We start from the raw sequence: 19,406 nt of genomic DNA, 5'->3' as shown, positions 1-19,406 counted from the left end.
CACTGCAGAGAATTAGAAGCCGAGACCAGTTTGTGTGTTGAAAGCTCACGGGCAACAGGACCGTATGCGCTGTATGGCTGCTGTGTGATGCCGTGCCCCATCGCTGGGGTCCCGCTCTGTGCTGGACCGAGGTGATCCGGCATGGACGTCTGCTAGGGGGAAGCCACACAGAGAGGAAGGGTTTCCAAGCAGCCTGAGTTTGAGGCTGACTGGTCTCTGCAAGGCCCCGTGTTATTTCCCTTGGTGAGTCTTTGGGAAGTTCCCTGAGTGGCTCCTACCTGCATAGCCTATCAACAAATATACAGAAAAGGCCCAAGTTGAACAGGCAAGAATGAAAGGATGGGCATGTTCTGCAGTGAGCAGCGAAACAGTGCTGCCCCAGGTTTTCCTCCCTGTTTTGTTTGCATTTCTTTTCCTTCGGGTCCACTCCCCCTTTGCTGGCCTCTCTCCCGGCCACCTGCTGGCAGCTCCCCCTGTCTTCTGTGCCCTGCGGCCCTGTTCGCCTCTGCCAGCACATTCTGATGGGGAGTGATCACTGTGTGTGAGCCTAGTAGGCTGCATCACCAAAGAATCCAGTCCCAGCTTAACTACTGCCACTCCAGATGGTTGTTCCCAGGGAGTTTGGTGGGCCCCGGAAGAGCAGCCACCCTGGGGGTTCAATGGGCGCTGCCGTCCAACAGTGGCTCTGAGAGTTTGAGGTCAGCACTGTCCCGGAGTCAGGTCCTATCTGCCCGGGACCTGTCGTGCCTGCTTCCTCCTCCGTCTTGTAGTGCCAGCCCAGTCTCCCAGCCACACCCCAGAACTGTATCCAGTTTGCAGAACTGAAGAGGACAGCTGCCCTCGTGACTTCTCAGCCCCCATCTTCAGACGTGACAGGTCTAGTCCAGATGGCCATCCCCAAGGAAGACTGGCAGTCTTGCTCAGCAGAGGCAACACAGCTAAAAGCTCTTTTTCACATTGGGCAACTCATGCGCTTGGTTAGACATTTATAGATTGCAGTCGTTCATCCAAAAAATCTAGGTCACCCTTTACACAGAGCCTCGTGCTTGTGAAGAAGCACCCTGCCTGGGGAGGGGTGTTGCTGCTGGTCTGGCTGCGGGAGTGGAGTGCCGGCTGCAGGAGGAGGGGCCCACGTGGCAGGTGGGAGCTGGGGGCTCTCAGGGGACTTGGTGTTTTCACCCACACAGCCCCCAGCGCACAGGCTCTCTGGTTTCAAGTTGTCCTAGCTAATCGGTGCCAATACTAGCTGCCTGTGATAATGTCATGAAAGTGGTGGCTTTAAGGGTCCGGATCTCCAGAGAGATCGTTAGAATGTATGCACCATGACCCCAGTGAGAAGGCTGAAGAGGTTGGTCTGTCAGGGTGGAGGGCTTCTTGGGGAGAAAAAGAGCAGTGTGTAGGAGGTTCAGCTTTGTTGCACGGGTGGCTGAAAGTTCTGGCTCTTCCCTGCATAACTAGTCTTTACCACACTCATCTCCTGGTCCCTAAGGAGAGGCAGGTGCCAGGGAAAGAGCCCTGGGCTGGGGGCCAGGTGGCCATTCCCATCCGGGGGCCTCCACTCCCCAGCCCCGGGCCCACAGCCGAAGCACAGTACCTCAGTCTCCCCATCCGTGGAATGGAGCCCACAGGCCCTGTTGCCACGCAGCCATGTGCACCTCGTGTGTCCAACACGGGCGATTCTGTTTATGGAGCCCACGTGCCACAAACACACAGTGGGCTGCTGCCAACTGCTCTCACTTTGGGGGACAGTGGTTCTCCAGGGCTGGCTGGCTTCAGGGACTGTTTGTGTGCATGCTTCTAGGTGCTGTGCTCTCAAAACGCCTGCCCCTCTTCCCCTCCGCTGTCCAAACCCAGCAGGCCCGTGGCTCAGTAGCAGTAGAACAAAGGGAGGATGCCCAGGTCCTTCTTCTTCACCAAGTGTCTCCCAGGTCGGCCTCTCTGGGACGGGAGTCGAGGGAGGCCTAGTTAGACCAAATCCCCTTTACACAGGGGTTGATTAGCCAGGCTTTCCCCTCCTCTGCCTCCCTGGCCCTGACCGTCATCACCCCCCAGCGGTTGAGGGGAGGGAGAGAAGAGGCGAGCCTGCCCAGCCCCTTCTCCACTTTGAGATTCTGTGTAAAGACCTGCAGAAGTTTGAAACTGCAGGTCCCAGTGCCACAGAGGTTTGTGTGTTGTCCACACCATGGTGTACCCTGGCCATTTCAAATAAATAATTAAAAGCTAATTATAACCAAGATACTCAGAGCCCCTGGACACTGTACTGGGCCAAGGAAGGGAAAATGTTCTGTACACATACATGTCCTCACTCACAGAGCAGCCCCACACCCTCACCCTGGGTGTGACACCCCATGGGGTCCCTGGGGGAATGCGGGCTGGGCTGGATCTGTAAGGAACTGGGAGCTTCCCTTCTCCCAGATCTCACCTCACATAAACGTTTTTGTCCTTGGGTTCGAGCACCAACCGCTCTGAGAAGCCGCTGTTGTGGTGCAGATGTCCCGAAAGGATTCACCCTTGCAGTCCTTCTGCCCACCAGAGGAACTGGCTGATGTGGGTTAGCTCCCCTGTCAGTCCCAGGCAAGGCCCTGCGGGTGTGAGGTTGGGGGTGAGGTGGAGAGCACAGTGGTTCAGGAGCACCTGGCAGCAAGGACACCAGGTAGGAGGAACACAACAGGAAGCTGCACAAGTACCAACCTTTTGACCTCAGTTCTGCTGCTGGGATGCACCTGGATGGACACCTGACTGTGAGCATCTCTCCCCAACTCCACGTTTGGAGCCTTCATGTTGGTGGCTTGGAAATGGCCGTAGTGGGAGTATTGAACCACAGAAATCTGCCAGCGCTACAAATCAGGGTCCCCTTCACCCACCCCCAGGAGGGCTGTTCTTTAATCTCTTCCCCGCACACCACGACAGCAACCAAACCAACTCCCACACTTGCTCTGTGAAGTGATACTCCATTCTTAGCAAAACAGTTGCTCTTTCCTGATTGTTCTCTTCCCCCATCTTGAGGGGCTGGGGACAAAAACAAGGTCAAGGTGGTGCCTACCCCATGGTTTATGCTGCTCAGTGGTAGAAGATATGAGAGTTCTAAGTATGTATCACTGTGTTCTTTTTTCACTTGCATTTCCTGCATCTGTTTGCAACTGCTGACACTGAAAACTAGACAAAGCAAACAACAAACTAGGGACCTTATTTTCAGTTTGCAAATGTTTGTGCGCTCTCCAACCAGGATTTAATGAATGCTATAGTCTTGCTGCTGAGTAGCTTTAGTTGCTTTGGAACATTGGTCGCATTGTTAGACCTTGAGGATTCGTGTGTGTGTGTGTGTGTGTGTGTGTGTGTGTGTGTGTGTGTGAGAATCTGTCAGGTTTTTCCTGGAGCCAGTCTTCTCACTTATGGAGACATTGACCTCCATTGGCCACTTTGGCCCTCGGCTCCAGATCCAGTGCTGCCTGCATGGTTTCTGACATGCACTTTCCCATCCCATTTTCTGGTCCCTGGTTTCGAGACATCTGTTATTTTGTGTTATGCCTCCTATGCTGACAGCCTGCCTACCCTCAATATACCAATTTCCGACATTGTGCCTTTGGTACACTCAAAATCCCTCACATGTCAAGAGATTTCCATGGAAACCAAAACAAAGGAGAAGAAAAGATTCTGTTCTAGGGTTTCTCTGGTGTGGGACACGCTTTATGTCCTTTCTGCAGAGAGCCATTGCCACCTCATCCCCCAGACGAGCCTCCGCTGCAGCACAGCCGCCCCACCTGTCGTCAGCTCGAAGCCGTGCTGGGCACGCAGCCTGCGCAAGGTTGCTGTCACAGGGTTGCAGCCATCAGGGAGCCCTTCGTCGCTGTCACGGGCAAATAGCTTATTTAAGATTAAGCCACAAAAGGGGGAAAAAAGAGTATGCAAGCTGATTTAGAGGAAGAGGGCTGGACCATAAAGCCTCTTGAATCTTGAAGATCTGGGTCACTGCACCACGGACATCAGATGCTTTCTGAGCCATGACACCAGGAAGCATCTGGACTTCACCGCTTGTCTGCATGGCCTCCGTGGCTTCACTCTCACATTCGCCACCTGGTGTCTTGCATGAGTGTCTTATTCCCCAACTAGACTGTGAGCGCCTCAGTGGCGGGATTTTTAAATGACTCCTCAGATCTCCTTGGGGACCTAGGGCAGTGCCTAGCACAGGGTAGATCAATGATCAATATTGGCTAATTGTGTCCACAACTGTTTTGGATTGAAGTAGAATGAAAACGTGCTTTATGGAATAGTTAGGGAGCTGTAGCCTCTCATTGGAAGGTTCCATGCAGAGGCTAGATAGCCACTTACCTGTGACACTTTTGGGAGGAAGTATGTGTTGGGTGGAAGGGTGAGGTAGAAGATGTCCACAGTCTCTTCCACCCTAAGAGTCTGTGTTCCGGAAGTGTAGCTGTTGTCGCCCCTGAGTCTAACCATGGAAGGTGGTTGCTGCCTCACAGGCAAGTGACCCGCTAGGAGCCACAGGACTTTCCCGTTTGTTCTGTGGAGCCCATGGCCCGCTGGCGGGGCAATCTCTAAAGAGCGTAGTTCTCTGGCAGCCAGTGTACCCCAAGTCAAGTGACAGAGATGACCTTCTGTACCCCACTGAGGTTTCAACCCTTTTGACAAGTCTTCCCAGAAGTGTAGGGAGAAGCAGGTGGTAATGAGAAAATCTGCACATTTACTTATTAGAATTTTTAGTATGACACCCTGCATTTTTAAAAAGCTTCAAAATGCAAACAAAATGAAATTATGCATTGCAATATTTAAATCAGCTTACAGCAATGACATCAAAATATCAAAATCCAACAGCCTGGAAGGCAGGTTCCCTTTGACTTTCAAAAGCAGGCTCCTCCCCTCAAACAGGAAGGAGTGCTTGCTCTGTGAGGTGAGGTCTAGAAGGGAATGCATCCTTGATGAGGTCATGTGAGGGCTGGAGGTCCTATGGGGGTGGAAGGTCATGTAGGGGGAGATGGTGGTGGGAGTGAGGTCAAGTGAGTATGCCAAGGCGTTCTCCTAGTGGAAACAGAGAGCCAAGAAGGGATTTCTGGCCCCAGGGGCAAAGGAGCTTCTTCCGCCGCCCCGCCTCTGCCTCCCTTTGCCGAGCAGATACTCCCGTCATGGCCATGCCGATTGACGGCCCTTGCTGTGCAGAGCGCATGTGGGCAGGAGGGGGTGCGGGGTAAACAGAGTGCGAACATGATTGTGAATCTTAGACACGGCACCCTTCTTACCTAAAGGGTAACTTTAATGATCAGTATCAATTAGCCAAGACTTACAAGAGCTTTTCATACATCACTGGAGTCCAGATGTGTGTCGGTTCCAGTCCAGTATCCCAGGGGCTCCTCTCAGACTTGTAGCCCTAGGGACTGGAAGAGGTCTTACAGCTCATCCACTTCAGCCTCCCACCTCATACTTGGATTCCCTATCCTGAGACAGGGTCGCACAGCGTGCAGCTGGTGGAGGGAGAGCAGGGGTTCGGGAATGGGACCGGCCTGGAGCCCAATGCCTGCTCCTCCCGCCTCATCTCTTTGACCTGGAACAAATCGCCCACTCTCACCATGCTTTAATCTCCTCAGCCGTAAGTCGTGAACAATACCAACATTGCAGAGTTGTTGGGAAAGTTAGAAATAACATTGTTAAAAGATGCTAGCCAACCAGAAAGAAGAGTGGAGTCACAAGTCTTGGGTTCTGTCCTGACTAAAAAAGCCTGCGACTGTGTCCATAGCCCCTTTGGACGTTCAAGTGCCTGTCCTACAAAGGCATTTCACAGTTTCTCCTGCTCTTTACCACTGCACACGGGAATACGGGCACTAAAACTATATGTCAGATGCTGAGTGCAAACGTTACCTCCCTGTAGTTGTAGTAGACTTGATTGCACAAATAGAGGAGTGGAGAGGAGCGACTAGGCGTGAAATACAAAACACAGTGGGAAATGGTAAAAGGGGCCAGAACATGGGGCTCTGCGTTGGCCATCAGAAGGAGTGCATGTTTTATTACTAGTACAATGGAATTCATTAGAGTCTATGAAGCACGATGACCTGACTTGTGGGTTTCAGGAGCTCTCTCCTGACTTCCGGGTGGAGAAGGGCTTGTCGGTGGACAAGTAGAAGCATGAAGCTTATTTGGGTTACTGAGTTGTGGTCGTGGCTGCAGCTTGTGTGACGGCAAGGACGCAGAGAGATGGACAGGTTTGCAATGTATTTTGAAAGTAGAGTTGAGACTTGCTGCTGGATTGGGTGCGAGGGGAAGTGAGAAATAGAGGATGACTCCTAGGTGTTTGGTCTGGGTAACCGAGAGGATGGCGGGTGGTGCCACTTGCTGAGATGGAAGAGTGGATGGGAAAGGGATTGGGGGAGGGGAGGTTAGGAGTTTTGTTGGAGTGAGTGAAGTTTGAAACCAGACCTCTGAGAGGGTTTACCAGGTCTGCTGGACAGACTAATTTGATACTCAGCACTGGAGTTATAAGCTGAGCAAATCATCGGCATATAGATGGTATTTTAGCCAAAGGACTGGATGAATTCACTTACAAAAACATGTGTCTTTTAATTTAAAATTTAAGAAGTTTTAAATTTAAAAAAAAATTGTTAGAAAAAGGAGTGGGAGGAACAAGCCCGAGAGCACGGTGACATTTAGAAGCTCGGCAGGAGAAGCAGGGACGGCAGCAGAGCCCGAGAGAGGAGCTGAGAAAGTGTGATGCGATGGGAGCCAAGCGAAGAACGTGTTCCAGGAAGGAGAGGGCTGTCGACGTGGGCTGGGTGGCGTGCAGCTTGAGTCACGAAGGGAGCTGAGGACAGAGGCAAAAACTATTGGATTTGGCAATGTGACCTTGAGAATAAAGCATGTGGTGGAATGACAGAGTCAGGAGTCAATGGAGTCGCGCAACTGATGACAGTGAGGTTTTGCCGAAAAGGAGAATGGAGGAACGGGGAGGTAGCTGGAGAGGCCAAGAGTCTAAGGTTCTGTTTTATTTTGTTCTGTTTTAAGTAGGAGATTCAGAGGCATGTTTAAATGCCAGTGGAAGTAAAGCAGGAGAGAGAGAGAAGTTGATAATGCAGAGGAGAAAGTAGACAAAGGCAGGATCAAGGCCCTTGAGAAGCCAGGGGCCCCGGGCACAGTGGAGGCCCGGCCCCGGAAGGAAGCAGGGCAGGCAGGCAGCAGCAGAATGCAGGCAAATTGGTGGGTTTGGCAGTAGGACGGTGAGTGATCCTGTCAGTTTACTTACACTTTCTCAGTGGACTATGGCTTCGGGTCCTCTTTTGAGGATGAGCCGGGACTGCTGAACCCTGAGCCCAAATGTGCTATGGCCTTTACTTACCGTTTGAACACTTGGGGAGAGTGAAAATGACAACCCCTTTTACATAATATATTTTAAAGAGCTATCAATGATAAAGCAATTCATGTTTATTCTTTCATTTGATACTCTACCCTGAATTATTCTGGCTCCCAGCATAGGGCAGAATTCCCATGGTTTGTTTAAATGAAGACACTTCCATGAAGGAACTGTTTAGAGAGATGAGAGTGGAGTTCAGAGATGCTGCACCCAGAGACTCTTGACAACCAGGCATCGTTGCCACCCCGGGGGTCGAAGGAAGGGAGCTGAGTGGTGGTAGAGCCCAGGGAAAGACGGGGGCACGGGAGGGGCCAGCGGTGCATTAGTTTGTGGAAGAGACCCACAGCTCCTCTCACAGGGAAGTGGTGTCAAAGCAGAGAGGGCACGACAAGCCGTATCCTGACTTGTCTCTTCTCCCTTCTCTCGCTGCTGCTCCCTGATGACTGGACGCAGGTGAAAGCCCACTGGCACTGGCAACTCAATCCACCATGAAGGACAGTAACCGAGGCAGCGAGTAATGGGCACAGCCCTAGTACTTCATGCTGTAACTGGTGGGAAGATTTGGAAAACCCTTCTGAGGGCAAGCTTTACACCCAGTGCCAGTGTGTGGGATGCATCTTGTTATTTGGCACCAGCTGGGATTTGGAGCACGTAGCTCATCATGCTCGTGGATACACGCCATCATGGATACTTGCCACCCAACCATAGTCTCCAAATGCAATGTTTGTCCATAGTCTTCCTCCTCTATTTTCACCCAGAGGCATACTGCCTATAAAACTAGGGAAGCTTATGTTTCAGCGCCATGGAGGAGCCCCAGGAATGTATTCTGATGGTCATATGTCTTTGCAGAAATTGCAAAAGTAAGGTGTTTTAACTGCGACCTATTAAGACTGTATCTTGTTTTACTCTAACCTTGGAAAGGACTCCCCCTGCCATTGTATGCACTTCGGGCCCCACAAAACCTGCATGTGCCTCTGCTTTCAACACAGACTCAAGTGCACTGGTGCAAATTTTATCCCTTTCCCAAGAGTCTGCCACCTTCCCAGGGGGCTGGCTAATGAGCATCAAAATGGACATTTTGGGAAGGGGAGAGAATAATTACAGCAGGAGGCTACGAAAAGCAAAGAAGGGAGGGACATGTGGTGCCAGAGGCTGTGGTGCCAGAGGCTGTGGGAGAAAGGCACTCTGCCTGAAGAGCCCGCTGTGGGAGCCTGTGCTGTCCAGGAACTGAGGCTGTGGTGGGGAGGGGGGTACCACCCATGGCTGCCTTCTCCCCGGGACCTCGCTCAGATGCTGCTGCTCTTTGTGTTGCAGATGCAGATGGAAACCTGTGTCGGAGTAACCAGCTGTTGCAAGTCATGCTGACCATGCACCGAATCATCATTTCCTCTGCCGAGCTGCTCCGAAAAGTGATCGCCCTATATCCTTTCAGTGCACTGCCTGGCAGTCCCAAAGTGGGATTCTTTGAAAAGTGTCTTGAAATGGAAAGTATACTTTTTTTTTATTGGTTTGGAATAGCCCTGCATGGTAAATGGGTTCATATGTCATATGTCCTTTTAGGGATACAGGGTGAGAGTGTGTGTGTGTGTGTGTGTGTGTGTGTGTGTGTGTGTACCTATGTATGTGTGCGTATCTCTCGTTGGGCAGGGCAACGTTACTGATGTCGATTGCTTTGGAAAGTAGTCAGATCAACAATGCAAACAATCTTCTCCAGTATCTCTGGCTAGTAAAATAACTCCTCTTGTGGGTTCATCAGAATGCATGTTCGTCCTGTGCAGACTGACAAGGGTACTGGCGTGACTCAAGTGATGGCAGCATTCTGCCTTTCCTGTCCGATCCTGGAACCCTCCCCAGGTTCTCATGGAAACTTCCTGGTGCTGCAGCATCTGGGGGATCTGCTGGTGCCTTTCACTTCAGGCAGCAAACCCTGCTGGCCTTGGAGCTTCTGACAGGGTGTGAAGTGAGCAGGGTGCAGAGAACACCTGCCCCCTCCCTCTCACTGATGACTCTGTAAGCTGTGGCCCCTGGAGAGAAACCGTAGGTGGGGTGAGACTGTTTAGCACCCGAAGCCCAGATCCCTGGCACTGAGTCATGACTTGCGGCTCTTCTAATCTTCACCGCTCTCCTGACCCCTGCCTTTTCATCTCGTGGCGCACACACGGTCCCTTCTCTAACCCTGCTTAGAAATCTTCACTGCTCACCGCAAAGGACAGGTTCCCAGTGGCGTGCCAAGGGGGGAGCATCGGGAGGGGTCCGCATCATAAGAGGTGCAGGTAACAAGTGGGTGTCTCATCTGCAGAATATTTTAAAAGCATAACAAAACCGACTCAAAGTTGGTCTGCTTTTTAATATTAACTTCACCTAACAGCCGTTCTAAACAGGGTCAGGGATTAAGTATTTCCCACCAGAAAAATTGCTTGCTGGTGTGAGAACTACACTGTTCCTGGAGTGCTCACCCACAGGGTGCTTGGACCCCTCTCCCCACCCCCACCCCTGCCTCGCTGCCGCTGCCTACAGAATCTTGCCCCTCAGTGATCCCCCCTCTCTCCCGTACTTTTAAACTCTGCTTCTTCGGTGGCACAGGCCCCTCAGCCTAAAACACATTCAAATCTCCCCAAACTAAAAATAAACTCTCAGCGCTGCCTCCCCTTCATTCCATTGTTAGGTTAGAAATTTGATGCGCAAACTTCTTCAAGTAGTCCGCGCTCACTATCTCCCATCTCTCCACTCCCACTCACTCCCTAATTCAACTGCGCCCCAGCGCTGTGCTCAGACTTTCCTCTGATGTCACCGGTGACCTCCTCGCTGCCAAGCCCAATGGCCTTTTTCCATTCTTGTTGACGCTGACCTCCCAGAAGCCCTGGGCACTGTTGACACTGTCCTGCCTGTCCAAGCTCTCCCTCCAGGGCCCCCAGCATCATGTCCTGCTGCTCCCCTCTCCTGGGCTGGCCCCCTCCACCTTTCCAGCTAGCTCATCTTTGAGTACCCTTCACTTATGGGGATAACAGCCTGGCTTTTTTCTCACTCTCCTTCCTTCCCCAGGTACTGTCTCACCAGGATTTTCTCCACCATCCCTCTGTGTGGGTTACTTTCAAGTCTGTATTCTCTAAGCCAAACCATTTTTAAAAAATGTGTGGACTAGTTTGTCCTGTAGACACTTCAATCTTAATATGCTCAAAACTTAACTCATGCACTCACCACCCCCCTCTCCAACTACTGCCCCATTAATTCTGCTTTGACACCTGTGTTTTCATTTTCAGTTTCAGTTAATGGTGTCATTACCCATTCAGTTGCCTAAAGCAGAACCATCCAAAGTACTCTGAACTCTTTCCTGCCTTCACCTCCTACAGAGTCCATCACCCAATCCCAGGGTTTCGACTTCAGCAATGACTCCCACCTGGTCTCTTCTCTGCATTCCCCATGACACTGCCGTAGTTCGGCCCGTGGGCTCTCTCCGAAGCCTTTGTCCCATGGTCTTCTCATCTGCATGCCTCCCACTCCTGTACATTCTGCACCTCTGAAGTGACTTTCCTGAGAAACCAGGCAACCCTGTCTTCAGAACCTCTGCACACCAGAGGGTTAAGTCAGACACCTTATGCTAGGCAGCGGTCCTCCAGCATCTGCCCCGCCCACATCTCTCCTGCCTCATCCTGCAGCTCTCAGGCAGCCTCCCCCCCACACTGGGCTCCTCACCATCCCCAGGTGAGTGAGTCCTCTCACGGTTCCTGGGCCTGGAGTACTTTTTCCTCCTTCTTTCACTTCTCCATCTCCCACCCCTTTAAAAATACATCTAGTGTTTTAGGCCCCAGCTGGCTAGCTCATTTGGTTGGAGCGGCCACTCAATAGGCCAAGGTTGTGGGTTCGATCCCTGGTCAAAGTACATAAAAGAACCAATGAATGCATCAATAAGAGGCCCAACAAATCTCTCTCTCAAAAGCAATAAAAATAAAAAAAATACACCTAGTGTTTTAAAACGGAGTTACTGATTTGAAAAATCTATTTCCTTTCTATGACTTTAGTTCCGCACTGCATAAGCCCATGTGCATCTTTCCTGTCTCTGGCCTGGCTGTGCTCAGCCTTGAAATGCTTTTCATCCATGATCGCAGAAGGTGCGAAGTGTTTCTCTCTGCTAGCTCAGCGAGTCCAACCTCAGGCATCTCATGGCACATGTAAACTAATCATTCAAATTCTTCAGCCCACCAAAAAATCTATTTTTTGCCACTCTGACAAAAAATAGGTACAATTTTGATTCATTCACACTGAACAGCTATGGTCGTGTTGGCTGTTGTCATTTTTTATTTGATAGTCTAAGGGAAAAGAGGTCAGTGTCCCTGACTGAATAGGCAGGTATCACCCATTTTAAGCATTCTTGTGGCACACTGGTTGAAAATCACAGTGTTAGCTAAACAAACTGATCTGCCTAAACTTTAGTCTGTAAGCTTTGAAACATAACTCCTATATATTCTGGTATTTATAGATGACTTGTTTTAAGTCATCTATAAATCAACACACCTTTGTGTCTAGTTGCTGTAGTTTGAATTGTGTTAATAATACAGAATTTTGCAAGGGTACTGAAAAAGTAATTAAATAAAGGTACTTGAAGAAAAAATATAGTTCCAATGTACATACATACATCATACTGTAACTTACCTATTTATGTGTTGTCTCCTCACTAGATGCCCCCTCGAGGGGAGGGACCAGGTGGATTTGTTTCTCTAGAACTCAGCCCAGTGTTCACCTCCTGGTAGGACGCAGTGAATGTTGCATTACTCTGGGTGCAAAGCATTGGAGCACTTTTTCTGTATCTGTCAGGACCTTTAGGTGAGAAATCTGGGCTTGCTCAAGTCTGGGGTGGGGGAAGGGATTCTAAGGAGAGAATATGAAGACTTCCCCTCATTGAAATCCAGGTTAAACATAGAAGACAAAACAATTTTTTCTCCATGCTTAGTTGCTTTGCTCTCTGACTTGGAAGCAACAGAATTGTTAAATAAGCTAAGATGGTTTCCTATTTTTCTATTGTTAAAAGAGCAAGAGAGAGTTTAAACACACTTTGAATAGTTCAGATGCATGCAAAGCACAGTCAGACTGGCCCTGTTCCGTCCCAGGTGCAATGCTGGCCGTGAAGAAAAGGAAAAAGTGTGGAGCCTGACCTACCGGCCGCAAGGACGTTCACTGCGAGTGGGCGGACAGAGGCCTGAGCTTCTCACTGCTGGCTTGTGTCTCAGGCTTTGGCTTCATCTCCGCGAGTGAGAAGACAGCCCTGCCTCACCTCGGGCTGCCTTTGCTGGGGCACTGACGGCCATTCTAACTGGCCTTCTGCAGGCCCACACAGGCTCAGCACTTGGGTGCAGGCCTACTGGATTCACATAGATGCTCCCCCCCACCCAACCCCCACCCAGTGCAGCCACTGTGCCAGGGAGGACATTGGAAGAGAAGGATAAGAAACCACCAGGAGGAAGATAAACTCCACATAAAGGGGACAATGTTGATTTCTAAGTTGCCCATTTAGTGGTTTTAAAGGAGCTTGGCCTTTGTGCCTTACTCATTCAAGAGGAAGAATAAAGATTTCAAGAAACTGATCAAATAATTAAAAATATAGAATCTACTTATTTATCGAAAATGCTTATGCTTAAATATCTTTGCATTGAGGGGACTTATCTTCTTGGTGATGTGGCATTATGACACCTGTCACCTCATTCTCGCTCCTACCTTTTATGCCCAAAGAAAGGCAGGTGTCAGGACCTGTTACTTCACGAAGTTTGCCAGTTGCCTGGGCTCATTTTTACTTTGATTACACTTGTTACTGTGTGAGTGGTTTTGTGTTTTTGTTTTGGTGCCCTCAAGGACAGGTTTTATAAGCAGTAAATCCATTAAAATATGTTTTTAAAATTAAAGTCATTTTATTGAAAGTACAAATTTCATAACCATACTTTTTCTTTAGGGGTTCAAGTTTAGCTTGCAGTCTTAATGTTTCTGTAAGTCTTGCATGTTCCACCGTACATTTTTAAGGGGCCTTGAAAAATGTTTGAATAATGTTAATTAAATACTTCCAGTGTTTTTAAACAGTCATGAATTTTACACTTTAGATTATTCTTAAATACTTTGGAGGCCTTCCTGAATTTGAAATAGCTTTTATAACTCTAGTAGATTAACATTATAAACAGTATGGCTAACATTACCTTAGATGTTCCAAAGCGATGCATAAACTTAACAAAATATCAATTTAAAACCACAAGTCTAAAGCACTTAGTTATATATTCCAAACTGAAGTTTCAAGGCCATCATTCTAATGTGCTCTTAAATGTTACTGGCATATAAAATCTCAAAAGGCATAGATGCATTCCTAATAAACATATCGATAACATGACTTGGACTGTCTTTGCTACACTTGACCCTGACTTTCCCAGGGGTCACAATACATACACTCACTGAAGGAAGGCCGCTCCTGCCCTCGTCAGTGATTGAGGAGATCTCTGCACGCTTCTCTCCAGCCTCATCTATGGGGAGGTGGGGGGGGGGGAGGGGGGTGGCCATGCTGCACCTCCCTGAGGCCTGTGCTGCAGTTACTAGGGCACAGCTTTTAGAAGAGGAAGAGGGCCCAGTCCACAGGGCACATGGCCCATTTAGCACGATTGCTCATTCCGTGTACAGAAGGTGGTAGAGCCCACCCAGGTTCATCACCAGATTGGATTCTGTGTTTCTTTTACTCTTAAGTGGATATTCTTTCTGTATCATTCCAGAGCAGCAGTTTTCAACTTTTTCATCTCATGGCACACACAAACTAACTACTAAAATTCTGCGGCACACCAAAAATATATTTTTTGCTGACCTAACCAGGGAAAAAGAGGTATATTTTTGATTCATTCACACCAGATGGCTATTGTTGTGTTGGCTGTTGTTATTTTTTTATATGACAATCTCAGGGAAAAGAGGTCAGTGCCCTGACTAGTCAGGTATCGCCTGTTTTAAACAAGCTTGTGGCGCACCGAGTGAAAGGCGCTGCCCTGGAGACATGGAAACTTGATGGGATCTTCATGCTCTTTGATGTTCTCAGGACGGCACCGCTCTCCTGGAATGCTCTGAGTGATGCGGGTCCTTGCTGTGTCTCCACTTCTGTCTGGGGTTGCTCATGTGGCTTTGTGTGACTTGCTGTCACAACTTACAAGGTCAACCTACAGACATCCTCTAGGCATATATTATCATTTTCATATTTTTATCATGACAGTATACCTGAGTATTTATTCCTTCCCCCTCTTCTCTAATTCACTGCACAAATGTTATCAGTTACTGAAAACATTTTAAAAGATGAGAAGGGGCCGCTCTTTTTAACTTGTCTGCGTTGGACCCCTGGTCTCCTGGGCATGGGCAGGGGGTCATTTATCCCTTCTTCCCTGCCTGCAGGTCACCTGTCCCGGGGCTTCCACACCGCTGACTCCCTAGTCTGCTCCTGCAGAGGAGGTGCATGGCCTCCTTCCCTGGCCATTTGAACATGAGCGGGTGGAGGGTCACCGTGTCACCCCCTAGGTGATAGTAAACACAGTTGCACACATCAAGTTGGTTTTTATCTGAGAGATAAGAAAACATTTTGATTTAGAAAAAATTATTTCGGGAGGAGGTGGTTTTGTTTCTGTAACAGAGGCTTTCATTTCCCTTAACCCCAGCCTACATATAAGGAGGCCTTGGCAAAGAATTCACCAGGGCTTTGCCTGAAGATCTGCTACTTTGTGAGGTAACGCTTCTGCACGCATTCGGGACTCTGTAGAGCAGGGTGACTCCGTTCTTCCCACGTCCTCCCTGCCTTTCCCTTCCTGCCCACCTGTCTGCAGATCACCCTGGGCAGACTGGGGAGGGCAGTCGTGACAGCTTGAGGAGGAGCAGAGCCCATTTCTTCTGGCCAGCCTGAGCGTAGTGTCTTACACCACTGTTCACCTCCGTCAGACAGCATTTTGCTGTCGAATGACATGGGGAGGTTATCTTGTTTTTAGTCCTAATTATAAAAGTCCTAATATAGCTCATATGAGTGCCTTTTGGAAAACAGGAAAAGAAAATACAACTGTAGTAATAATTACTTATATCTAACTACCTATTTTGGTCTATTTCCTTTGTCTTTTTTTCCAAGTAGATTTAAAAAAAATAGCTGAGATCAAAACACGTAGAAATTTTTATATCCTATAGTCTTAACTCTAATATCACTGAAAACTCCTCTAGTCATTAAAAACTTTTTGTGACTATCACCTTCACGGCCACCTAATATTCTCAGATGGGGTCCAGTGCGACGTGCAGATACGTGGCCCCCATCATGGGGACACTGGGTATGTCTGCAGCTGTCCAGTTTATAATCATCTCCAACACAGCTGGCCACGCCTGAGCCTCTGCACCTCCACCTGTCGAGGCATTTAATGCATCGAGGGGCGGAGGGTTGTTGACAGGTGGTCTTCTTCCCTCTCCCTGGGCTCCTTATAGTCTATATGCAGAATGTATACTCCATACTCCCAGCAACACAGAAGGGCAGACCAGCCTGCCTTTTTCTCAGTCCTCTTTGTGGGAAGAACCCACCAAAGTATGAGTCCTGGCCTCTGGTTTCCGATTGTTTTTTAACTCCCACCTTGCAGGTATTGGATAACAGAGTTCTGGATCATGTTTAAGACGGATGCCAGCTTGACAAACACTATGGAGGAGTTTCAGGAACTGGTGAAAGCTAAGGGGGAGGAGCTACACTGCCGCCTGATCGACACAACTCAAATGTGAGTGTCAAGGTTGTGAGAAGTAGAGGGGGGACTGGATTGGGAGTAAAAAGGAGAAAACTGTATATGAACAATGATTAATAAAAAAATAAAAATTAAAAAAAAAAAAAGGTTGTGAGAAGTCATTGGAAGCTCCTCCCTCCTGTGACACCACCCAGCCTGCTCTCCGAGGCTGGCTGTTGCCAGCTGCTGCTCTGTCACCTCGGGGGATACCACGCCCATCCGATAGGCAGGTGCAAATCCCCTCGCCCAAGTGGAAAGCTTGACATTTAACAAGTGAGCAGAGAAGCCCCCTGGTGATAAAGCTGCGGGTGACTAATGTTCATAGCAGAAAAAAATTGTAAGACCCAGTCAAAAAGAAATTGGATTACAAGATACTGACTAAAATGTATCCAGGTCGTGAAAAACTGAAATTGCAGTGACTAAACTCAGGCCTCTTGCCAGCTAAGTCCAGGAGGACCTGAAAATGGGGGAAGGGACAGTGTATTGGGCAGAGGGCTTATGACACATTTGGACTGTATGAAAGGGACTTAGACTTCAGGAGCTGGGAGAGATTTCAGGAATATTTCACACTGTTCCTTGGATTTCTTATTTATAAGGTTGGCTCGCTCTGGAAAATGAGTGCCTTAATTGGGAGAGGAGGGCACACACGTTGTATGCTAAGGTTTTCACAATGTAGCCACGTTACTTCGGGATAGTGCAGACCCCTAGGATATAGAATGCTAGAACTGAAACAAACTCTAGAGACCATTTCATCCAACATCCTGGGAAACAGGCTCAGCATGTTTGCAGGACCCGCCTGGGTCGCGGTAGAGCAGAAGCTGTGCTCTGGATTCCTTAGTGCACCGTGTCATAGCCATGCAAAACGATTTAAAAATCACATTTCATAGTCACAGACAAATCCATTTATCAGTTTCTCAGAGGTATGGATTCTCTGTACCTCTCTGCTTAGAATAATACAACTTGAAAGATAAAAGAGATTTCCAAGTAACAATTTCCTCATTTTAAAGATGCAGAACCTAGGCCCCAGGACTGTTCTCAAGCCCAAAGCCTCTCATCGCAATACACCCCGGGCGACTCCCCGCACCCCCTACAGCGTTTCCCCCAGCCTGTGCTTTAGGCGTCAGTCAGCAGGATTGCCTGACCAGATACATCAAACTTGAAAATCTGCAATGCATCTCTGACTCTATAATTTGCTCATTGGCCCAGGGGGCTTCAGAACTTGTAGCATTTCCCAAGCTCACTTGACCACAGAACTGTTCTGTCAAGAGACAAGGTTCTCAGCAACCTTGTTTGGGAAACAGATTTGCAACCTGCTCCCTCTCAAAATGGCTGCTTCTCTTTGCTGCTTAAGTGTAGGAAACTGAAACTACCTCAGAAATGCATGGGCTGATTATCAGAAAATGGTGGTGGCTGGGGGACACCCGAGGGTCAGCGAGGCTTCCTTGGGGACATCAGCTGTACCAGCTGGAACATGAAGGCAGTGCCCCAAGTCTGCCCCGAGTACCCATGTGCTCCTACACGATTCCCCGCAGCATGACATCTCCCGTGGTTCTCTGTGCTCTTCTGGCATGAAAACACCCTCCTACCTGGAGATTTCCAAACAGAGAGCCCCGTCGCCCTGCTGAGAGTGGAGGGACACACAGGCGCAGAGAGAGCACACATGCCAGGGGCTCGAGGAAGGAGCTGGGACAAAACTTGGGAAACTGTGGCCAAGGCCTGAGACTCTGTCCTTCCCTTGGCCTTCAAGTAAACACCTTTCACCTAGTTCCCATGGCACATTCAGGAGGTTCGTAGGAAACCAGCAAGGCTTCCTAGCTGCCGCTGTAGAAAAAAATTGATTTGGGAAACTGGTAATGCATTGTTCTGGCCAAGGAAAGTTAGCTAATGGTTCTCTGTATGTTCTCGTGGGAAATGCCAATAGATTGCCTTGCACTCAAAAGCAATTTCAACTTATTCTTTTTCCCCATCTTCTTTCACATTTAACCACAAAAGCAATGCGCGTGACTGGTCCAGGAAACTTACTCAAAGGATAAAATCAAACACCAGCAAGAAGCGGAAAGTCTCCCTGCTCTTCGATCATCTGGAACCAGAAGAGCTGTCGGAGCACCTCACCTACCTTGAGTTCAAGTCCTTCCGGAGGATATCCGTATGTACCCAAGGGGCAGGGGGAACCCTCCCTGGGGTGTTTCTGAACATAAGCAGAGAAATTCAACAGCCTGTTCCCCTCCTAATCACACAGGCCTCCTCCATGCCGGTAGGCCTTCCCAACACTTTGTGCAGCCCGGGGAACCAGCACACTCTGAATTCCGGTATTGCTGCCCTTCCCCCTCCACCTTCCATGCCGCCCCACCCCTCGCCCAAGTGACAACACAGTGGGCACACATGCAGACGTGAGTGTACACACACACACACACACACACACACACCCCCCTCTGGTCATTCGGCTGTCAGAAATTTTGTTTTTTTAATTTTTCTCCAATAAAATGGAGATACGTCCTCTAAGAGTTTGAGTTCATTATAGAATGGGTTTTGGATAGCTCTGGGATTATCCCAAAATAAAGTAGATGTTGCTGGTCCAGCCAGATTACCCTCAGTCCTTGAAGTGGTGCTGACAGGGACCAGCAGTCAGTCACCCATCATCTAGATGTAAATGATGCCGACCCCAGCTTGCTCTTTAGAACTCCACACTTGTACCAAAGAGCACTGGCTCGGTACAAGAGAACCTGCCAGCATATCAGATGCCAACAGGCCCCCACTGGCCAATATGCTTTCCTGAGAAGTGGCACCTGTCCTCAGCCCCGGTCCACCCTGAAACATAGTCTTCAGCTTTACTCTAAAAGGAGACTAGTTGCTGGAGTCACGCTGACCTGTTTCACCCGGTGAGGGAATGGAGGCCCAGAGGGTGGCTCGACAAGGTCACACAGTTTATTGGATTAGGAGGTGGGGCCAGGAGCACGTGTCTGTCGTGGTCACTCAGCACCAGCTTGCTAAGCCTGGCTCTGTTTGAAGGGAGTCCTGCAAACCAGGTTCCAGAGGTCATTTCATCTTTTCTCCCATAATGCCGATGTCTTTTTTCACGTAGCTGTTTGCCCAGCCAGCCAGCCAGCCAGGAAGCCCCCAGCTCCCATGTGAAAATAAGTCTGCCAGCACTAATCGGCATTGGCCCCCACGCTCCCCGCACTGGCACCCCTCAGGCCAGGGCCACAGGACCCTGTTGGGAGGCTCTGCCTGGGGAGTTTCCACTTGGCAGTGCCTTCCCCTGTCAGGGGGAGGGACGCGGACAGAAGCCATTTACCACACTGACAATC

At 49.3% G+C, this 19,406-nt stretch overlaps 1 protein-coding gene across 2 annotated transcripts in view; it reads left to right on the top strand.

Moving 5' to 3' along the window:
• RASGRP1 (RAS guanyl releasing protein 1) overlaps positions 1-19,406 on the top strand; it is an 82,216-nt gene that overhangs the window by 39,132 nt on the left and 23,678 nt on the right. For both annotated transcript variants that reach the window (XM_045822227.1, XM_045822228.1), the window contains 4 exons: positions 8,666-8,771; positions 15,018-15,080; positions 15,964-16,095; positions 18,091-18,244. In XM_045822227.1, coding sequence (XP_045678183.1) covers positions 8,666-8,771; positions 15,018-15,080; positions 15,964-16,095; positions 18,091-18,244 — 455 coding nt within the window. The remainder of the gene's footprint in view (positions 1-8,665; positions 8,772-15,017; positions 15,081-15,963; positions 16,096-18,090; positions 18,245-19,406) is intronic.

This window comes from Phyllostomus hastatus, unplaced genomic scaffold (genome assembly GCF_019186645.2).
Source record: "Phyllostomus hastatus isolate PE091 unplaced genomic scaffold, TTU_PhHast_1.1 phas_scaffold_501, whole genome shotgun sequence".
In the NCBI taxonomy this organism is placed as follows: Eukaryota; Metazoa; Chordata; class Mammalia; order Chiroptera; family Phyllostomidae; genus Phyllostomus; species Phyllostomus hastatus.
This window is presented reverse-complemented; position numbering and strand designations above follow the sequence as displayed.